The following is a 9,071-nucleotide window of genomic DNA, read 5'->3' on the forward strand; positions in this document are numbered from 1 at the left end:
AAAAACAACAGATTTCTCCACTCAAACTAAATCTTACTATTGGTACGCAATCAATTGAACAAGTTCAACAGCATCGCGTTTTAGGGGTAATTGTTGATTGTGAATTCAAGTGGCAGGCACAATTACAGCATATTTGCAAGAATGTAGCCAAGAACGTTTTCCTCCTATCCAAGTTAAAGCAATTTACGGACAGAAGGACTCTGGAAATGTTCCACCATGCTCATGTAATGCCTCACATTAATTATGTTTCGACGCTCTGGGATGGCAGCAGTGATGTCCACTTGAAAAAGTTAGACTCTCTCTATCGTCGCTCGGCTAAACTCATCGTAAAGGATAATGCCTCAACAGATATGAAATTAAAAATGCTTAACTTTCTTCCACTAGAAAAGCATCTCAAGTTAAACAAAGCCATTCTCATGCATAAATTGTATTACGGTAAAGTGCCGATTTACATTACATCATTATTTAATAAAGCTTCCGACAGATATGGGTCGGTCAACTTGATCCCACCGATTCCACGAATTGACCTTCATAAGACCAGTCTTGCTTTTTCGGGTACATCAGTTTGGATTTCACTTCCATCATCCTTGCACTTAAAGTCATTAAAAAGTTTCAAAAAATGTGTTAAAAAACACTTAATGTCTGAGTAGTTTAACGCCTTTTGATTTACCACACTTAGTATAACGTCAAAGATATGCTGTGCATTGTATGTTCTGAACATATTTTTGTTGTACTATTGCTACATGTTCGATTGCTACCAGCTTGTACTTATAATTACCTGCATAGTATGCATTTGATTTTATGAATAACCACATATGTATGCTCTTCATGCCTCATCTTCATCATCATCATCATCATCATCATCATCATCATCATCATCATCATCATCATCATCATCATCATCATCATCAATCATCATCAATCATCATCATCATCATCATCATCATCATCATCATCATCATCATCATCATCATCATCATCGTCATCTTTATCATCACGTGATGAAGTTTTCCGACCTCCTTTTGTTGGATAACTTTTTAACTTTTTAATTTTAAATCTTTAAAATTTTATCATTGTGTGTCTGTGCGTCCCAAGGACAGATTGTAACAAAAGGCGTAGCCTTCAATCTTAATCCTTGTTAAATAAAGTTCAATTCAATTCTCTCTCTTTCTCTCTCTCACTCTCTCTCTCTCACTCTCTCTCTCTCTCTCTCACTCTCTCTCTCTATCTCTCACTTTCTCTCTCTCTCTCTCTCTCTCTCTCTCTCTCTCTCTCTCTCTCTCTCTCTCTCTCTCTCTCTCTCTCTCTCCCTCCCTCTCTCAATGTCAATGTATTACAATAAATTGATCAGGCAATATTTTCTCCAGGCACCGGACAAGGAAAAGACAACCATAGCAACCTACCAAAGCACACATTTCTACACGACGGACAGCGTTCGTTTAGGTTTTCTCGCCAACGCGGGACTGTCTCTACGCTTCGCCAGACCTCAGGATTCCGGCAACTATTCTGTGCGAGTGCAGCTTCAGCGAGCAAACTCGTCTGAGCTTGTTTCAGTTGAGAGAGCGGTGACGCTGTCTGTTACCGGTGATTTGCTTCTTAGTGTGATGACTTTCTTTGATGACCATCAACTAACCGCAAGCATTAATGAAGATACAATAGTGTAAAGCAACATGATACATAAAGCTACATTCATCATTTTGCTGTATTATTTTATGGGTGTTAACAATTTGTGATTGGCAAAACATGTAGGATTATTTCATTTGAAAAGCCAATGTAACATTTGTGAATTAACTATGGCAGAAACAGTAAATTCACTGTGTGAAGTTGATAATGTACTGTGACATATTAATGAGCAAATTCACTGTTCGTTGCAGACTTACCCCCAGCTACACAAGATGGCGACCTCTACTTCACACTAGGTGACGTGGTTCGAGATGACGTCACAGAGGACTGGACACTGCAGCTACACTGTGTTCAATTTGTGGACCTGGGTCAGCCCCCTGTTGATGTCGTCTGGAAGGTCCGTATGCGTGCATGCGCGTGCGTGCGCGTCTTTGTGTGCGTGTGTGTGTATGTGTGTTTGTGTGTATATGAGTGTGTGTTTGTTTGTCCGTGTGTATATATATATGTGTGTGTGTGTGTGTGTGTGTGTGTGTGTGTGTGTGTGTCACAATCACAAACTCAGTTGTATTACTACTGTGACATTTAGTTTTCACAGTGTACACTCAGCACGATCTCAACCGACAGAACCTCGACTTTATTTCCGAAGTCAGGACAGTACATGCTTTCAATTATTTTATTTCACCATTTCCTGCTGCAGTGTCGTCCCTTCTTAGTTGTCCACTTTACAGCACCATTGATATTCTCTGAATTCTCTCGATGTGGAATATTGATTGTCTGTCAGACACCATCAGGTGAGGTGTGGAACAGCAGCTACCAGGACAATGGCACGTTCGTCCTGTCTCTGTCCAGCCCTGTCCAGGGAGGAAACTATTCCTGCCAACTGCCCCCTTCTGCCCCCGCTGTCCGCTGTTTAGACGCGACCTCCCCGCTGAACGCTGCAGCCCAGCTCTACGTGGACGACAAGGACGTCAGGTTGTCGTTCTTGGAGGCCCGCCAGAGGGAGCTAGAGCAGGTGAACGAGGACCAGGCGAATCTTCTTCAACACCAGGCGATGCATATCTCGCAACAGAATAGAACCATGGCCGATATGGGGCGAGTGAACAAGGACCAGGCGAATCTTCTTCAACACCAGGCGATGCAGATCTCGCAACAGAATAGAACCATGGCCGATATGGTGCGAGTGAACGAGGACCAGGCGAATCTTCTTCAACACCAGGCGATGCAGATCTCGCAACAGAATAGAACCATGGCCGATATGGTGCGAGTGAACGAGGACCAGGCGAATCTTCTTCAACACCAGGCGATGCAGATCTCGCAACAGAATAGAACCATGGCCGATATGGTGCGAGTGAACAAGGACCAGGCGAATCTTCTTCAACACCAGGCGATGCAGATCTCGCGACAAAATAGAACCATGGCCGATATGGTGCGAGTGAACAAGGACCAGGCGAATCTTCTTCAACACCAGAATGGAACCATAGGAAAGATGAAAGCTGACCAACTCAATCTGACCACACAGTTATCTGCACTAACTAATTCTACGAAGAACATACTGGAACGAAGTGAGTACACAACACGCAACATATTTAGCACGACCTAAGATAGCATCCTTAGGATCCCTATCCTTATCCCAAGGGCCTTATCCATTTTCTTCAAAATGCTTTTTTTGCACGGTCTCAATGCTCAGGCAGAGAGAAAGATTGGTATACTTCCAAGATGAATTCTGTTTAATTGGTTGGCAGGTTTGTCTACTAACCTGTCGGCGGTGTACATGGCTGCATGCTTTCCAAGTGCAGCAGTGAATCAGGCACTTCTTTTTCGTCGTCTTCTTCTTCTTCTTCTTCTTCTTCTTCTTCTTCTTCTTCTTCTTCTTCTTCTTCTTCTTCTTCTTCTTCTTCTTCTTCTTCTTCTTCTTCTTCTTCTTCTTCTTCTTCTTCTTCTTCTTCTTCTTCTTCTGCTTCTTTTTCTGCGTTCGGAGGATGCGAATTCCTCGGATCGTTGAATGGTTACATTATTGTACCTGAAAAGAGGTATGTTTTCTCATGTCATTTCCAGTCACCCCTGCAAACTGTGTGGACTGGTTGAAAGTCGATCCACGAAGCGGAATCCGCACAGTCTACATCTCAGGAGATCCAATCACTGTCTACTGTGATCAGACCACGGACAACGGAGGATGGATTGTACGTGTGTGTGTGTGTGTGTGTGTGTGTGTGTGTGTGTGTGTGTGTGTCTTTGTCAGTGTGTGTGTATGTGTGTGTGTATGTGAGTGTGTGTGTGTGTGTGTGTGTCTTTGTCAGTGTGTGTGTGTGTGTGTGTGTGTGTGTGTGTGTGTGTGTTTGAGTGTGTATGTGCGTGTGTGTGCACGTGCGTGCGCGAATATGAATTCGTGAGTGGCGGAGGGGACAGGGGGGGGGGGGGATAGGGGGTGGCGTTGACACCTGCGTGTGTGTGTCAAGTGAGTTAGTATTGTCCTGTATCTGTTCGCATCTCTCTCTCTCTCTCTCTCTCTCTCTCTCTCTCTCTCTCTCTCTCTCTAGCTCTCTCTCTCTCTCTTTTCTCTCTCTCTCTCTCTCTTTCTCTCTCTCTCTCTCTCTCTCTCACACACTCTCTCTCTCTCTCTTTCGGAGGAGGAGGTCAATGTGTTACCTTTACATCCGTTATGCCGTGACCAAAATATTCTGCTGTCAATCACCCACCCCCTCCCCACCTCGATCCCCTCTGCCAAAATGGAATGAATGGACTATTCCATGAGCACGCTAACACATATAACGTATCCATCTCAAGTTTTCTTTAAAAGAGCTATATTGTTTTTCTTCTGATGGACGAATAAAACAAACAAAAATATATGTCTGCACACAGGAGCTGAGAGGGAGTTACAATAAACAGTTCATTGGATACTCCCACTCGAACAGACTCACCCATGCAACACACCCATGCAACACACCCATGTACGCAATCGTCAACTCACTAATACCGCTCTTTGTTTGCAGGTCTTCCAGAGAAGACAGGACGCCTCTGTGGACTTTAACCAGAACTGGACGGAATATCGCAATGGGTTTGGTGACCTGGAGGGCAGCTTCTGGCTAGGTTCGTTATAACATTATACAAATGAATTAAAAACAACTTGTAAAATAACTATGTTCTGCAAAAAACAAAAAAAAAGCGTGTTTGAAAAACTACTTTTGTTTTGTTTTGGTATACCAGCATGTGCATGTCAAAAAGTAAAGCATCCATCATATTCAATCTTAACCGAAATATATTAAAATTCATTACAATTTGTAATGAATCCATTGAATAACTTTATTTATCTGTAAAGTAATCAGGCATTGTCGACCACTTGTCAACACTTACGCATTCGGGAGAGAAAATGCACTGGCAGCTACACGTAGCTAAAGTTCTCGCTTCAAAGACATCGTAATTGTCGCAGGCGTTGTTCCCATGTTTCCTCTGTGAAGCTGTCAAATGCTTTTAATAGTTTTAAGTTTTGACTGAAGGTTTTAACTTCGACGGGGAATAGAGACGAGAGTGATGGTGTCTGTGTGTATGCGTAGAGCGTTTTCGAGAAAAATACTGGACCCACCTTCGCGATTATTGTTTAAAGCACGTCCATCTGTTATAACAATTAATATGAGAGGAGAGGAATTTGCAAATGTTTTGATGCAGAAAATGGATAACCCGTTTTGGACCGATGTATTTAAACATTATCCCCTGTCTCTTCAACATCCCACCCTACTGTCTATGTCTGCGTCTTGTCTAGGTATGTACGTGTGTATGCGCTTTGTTGACAAACTCGGTGTATGATGTATGCTATGCTATGTTTATGTGTATATAAAGGAAATAAAATGTTAGAACAAAAAAGAAAAAAAAAAGAAAAAGAAATTACATGGAAAATGTGACCCAACAACCTTCAACGATTTTGTATCAGAATGTTTACATTATAATGTTAATATTCGCAGAGATAAAGAGACAGTGTACATTAAAAACTGGATTGACAATGGAATTGTTCAGATTGGTCACATTTTGTGACAAAATGGATATTTATCCTATAATGCGTTTAAAATTAAATATCCAAATGCGCGAGGAGATTCTTTTATTATATGAAGGTGTAATCCAGGCTGTTAAAAAATATCAGAGAAAAATCGGTTTAGAATTAGATAAACATTGTATTATTACAGAGCCTATTGTGTGGAAATGTATTTGTAAAGGTAAGACACAACTTATTTACCAACAATTGACTGAACATGTTACGGTCCCAAAATGTATCGAAAAATGGTCTGAATCTTTAAACTGTTTGTTAGATTTGTTTGTTTTTTTGTTTGCTTAACGCCCAGCCGACCAGGAAGGGCCATATCAGGGCGGTGTTTGTTAGATAAGAAGGTTATTTTTCAACATGTTTTTAAAACAACCAAAGATACTTGTCTGAGATGGTTCCAGTACCGATTATTGTACAGAATTTTGCCGACAGAACGGTTTCTATTTTTGCGAAAAATTGTGGATACGTCGTTGAGTACATTTTGCGGTAGAAATGAAGAAACCCTTTTACATATGTTTTGGGAGTGTGATAAAGTGCAGACTTTTTAGATAGAATTTGTAAATTGGTTAAAGGCAAACTGCACCCATTGTGACAATTTAAAAGTTTCAAAAGAACTGGGGTTTTTTGGAGTTGCGAACAATGTAGTCACCGATAAAGTTTTTGATGTGCCAGTAATTTGTGCCAAACACCACGTATATAAATTATTTCCTAAACGAACTAAAAGATCCCTCATTTTCAGACATTTAGTAGAAATCTTAAGCAAAGATTTGTTTGTGAAAAGTATAATAACACATTAGATACATTTTTACAAGGATTGGTGCTTATATACATATATGCATGTTTTGATGTAACACTTAGGTTCTGGTTTTTTTAAACATTTTTTTAACGTATTTTTGATACCTACCCACCCCATATGTGTTGTAATTGTCCAAGTGTGTTTTGTTTTATGTTTGTGTCCCCTTGTGTAGGTGATGTCCTGTAATGTACAGCATAAAAATATATAAAGAAATCTAGGTCAGCCCAATACTAACCGTTAGCGGACGAAGAAATGACAAATAATCACGTGATGAATCATTGTGTGTGTGTGTGTGTGTGTGTGTGTGTGTGTGTGTGTGTGTGTAAGTGTGTGTGTGTGTGTGTAAGTGTGTGTGTGTGTGTGTGTAAGTGTGTGTGTGTGTGTGTGTAAGTGTGTGTGTGTGTGTGTGTGTGTGTGTGTGTGTGTGTGTGTGTGTGTGTGTGTGTGTGTGTGTTTTCACGGCACAGGACTGGACAAGCTGCACAAGCTGACCACCTCACAGACTGAGAGGGACGAGTTGCGTATCGACCTGCACCTGTGGGACGGAACCAAAGCGAATGCGAGATTCAGCAACTTTTACGTGGAAGACGTCTCTCACAACTTCACTCTGCGCTTTGACAAATTCACTGGAGGAAACGCTGGTACGTGCCCTGAAAGGATACTACTCAAGACACAAAACGCTTTGCATTTGGGAAGCACACATGTCTATGTTTGTCTCTGTCTGTTTGTCTGTCTGCCTGTCTGTATCCTTCTATCTGTCTATCTGTCTGTCTGTCTGTCTGTCGATCTGTCTGTCTTTCTCTCTCTTTCTCTGTCTCTTTCTCCACCTCTCTATCTCTCTTTGTGTAAGGCCAAAAAAAAAAAAAAAATAGGTGTGGTTGCGGTAACATAGCCAAAAAAAATAGGGTAGGAAGGTAGGCAATCACTTTTTTTTTTAAACTTTTTTTTCTAATGTGTACAAATTAAACCTACTTGACAGGGAAATAAGTGTGCGACTCGGGCGATTTCGCTTTCATTGCGTTTTCTGCACTCGTTTTTTTTTTTGTGTTTTTTTTTGTGGACAAATGTAATAAAAAGTTTTAGGGTCGGCCCCTAAAAATAGGGTAGGTCGGGTTACCGTAACCACACCTATTTTTTTTTAGGCCTAACGTGTACAAATGTCTAATGCCTTGTTCTATTTCTACCTGACACACTTTTGTTATGAAATACAAGTTCGTATACATACTCTCAACCGGCCTCCGTAGCGCAGTGGTTAGTGCATCGGACTGCCGGCCGGGAGGTCGTGGTTCAAATCCCCATAAGGACAGTGGGTTTTTCGAGCTTCGGCCGGCTCCTACCCAGAGTGGAAGCCGTGATGTGGTTCCAATGGGAAGGCTGGGACCACACGCACGCACACGAGAAAGCACACGCACGCACTCACCCACGTTCACATACACACCCACACACACACTGACCACCCTATGACTGTCCATCCCCAGGCGACAGCCTGGATAGCCACCGTGGTCAGCAGTTCTCCACCAAGGACAGGGACAACGACAGAGTAGGCTATAGCTGTGCAAAGTATTTCGGGGCCGGCTGGTGGTTCAAGTCCTGCTACAGCTCCAACCTGAACGGTCACTACATGAACAGCAGCAGTGGTCCGAATCGGAACGGGCTGGTCTGGGGGTCCCTCAAAGCTTTCACCTACTCCATGAAGTTCACCGAGATGAAGATCAGGCCGATCTAGTGCGACACTGTGTGCAGCCTACTTCTGTATTACTATCTTCAAAGCAAAATAAGTAATCACTAAACGCAAAGACACGGTTTTATGATTTCTTTCGTAAACACTGGATACATGTGCCTTTTGCCTAATTTCTGTTATCTTTTAAAAAACATCTTTTTTCCCGCTTTGAACCACCCTATTACCAAACCTTACAGAGAATAAATGTATTCTTTTTCTATCTAAAAATCAGTTTGTCTCGTGGACTGCAATACTCAAACTAACCATTTTGTAGTATTAGAGAACGGTAACACAGAAGAAGAAGAAGAAGAAGAAGAAGAAGAAGAAGAAGAAGGAGAAGAAGGAGAAGGAGAAGAAGAAGAAGAAAAAGAAGTATTATTTTGTTTGGTCTGCCTACTGTTTCTATCAGATATCGCTCGTACCAGGTGCATTTTGCACATCACTATCAAGCTACGGCCTTTATTATATTAACAACTGTACATTGTATTGTCACTGTTATCTCTTTTATATTCAAGCGTTCAAGTGTAGAATGTCGGGTTGTTCTGCTTTGCAAATTTAACAAGTAAAGCAATGTTTGATGGTTGGTTTTATTTCTAATGTTGGCAATTAAACATTTCCTAATTTGGAAAAAAGCAATCATGGCTATGATGTGACAATCTATGTATTTGTAAGAATGTGTGCTCGCCCGGAAACGTGTTTGCGTGTGTGTGTGTGTGTGTGTGTGTGTGTGTGTGTGTGTGTGTGTGTGTGTGTGTGTTTGTGTGTGTGTGCGTGCATGTGTTTATATATATAGAGGTTACTAACACGAGTGTTTTTTTTTATTTATAATTATGGCTTGTATTTCAGTCAAGACCCAGCGGATGAATATCAAGGGACTCACGAGCCCCTGGCGAGTGAGT

General features: G+C 41.6%; 1 protein-coding gene across 1 annotated transcript in view; it reads left to right on the forward strand.

The window, feature by feature from the left end:
* The window catches only part of LOC138945500 (fibrinogen C domain-containing protein 1-like), a 15,779-nt gene extending 6,983 nt beyond the window's left edge, over window positions 1-8,796 (forward strand). Inside the window, exons 3-9 of the mRNA XM_070316934.1 lie at window positions 1,368-1,584; window positions 1,875-2,020; window positions 2,405-3,185; window positions 3,679-3,803; window positions 4,614-4,710; window positions 6,920-7,093; window positions 7,931-8,796. Of these exons, the coding sequence (XP_070173035.1) occupies window positions 1,368-1,584; window positions 1,875-2,020; window positions 2,405-3,185; window positions 3,679-3,803; window positions 4,614-4,710; window positions 6,920-7,093; window positions 7,931-8,178 (1,788 nt within the window). The 3' untranslated portion in view covers window positions 8,179-8,796. The remainder of the gene's footprint in view (window positions 1-1,367; window positions 1,585-1,874; window positions 2,021-2,404; window positions 3,186-3,678; window positions 3,804-4,613; window positions 4,711-6,919; window positions 7,094-7,930) is intronic.
* Window positions 8,797-9,071: the final 275 nt, after the last annotated feature.

This window comes from Littorina saxatilis, linkage group LG13 (assembly GCF_037325665.1).
Source record: "Littorina saxatilis isolate snail1 linkage group LG13, US_GU_Lsax_2.0, whole genome shotgun sequence".
Classification (NCBI taxonomy): domain Eukaryota; kingdom Metazoa; phylum Mollusca; class Gastropoda; order Littorinimorpha; family Littorinidae; genus Littorina; species Littorina saxatilis.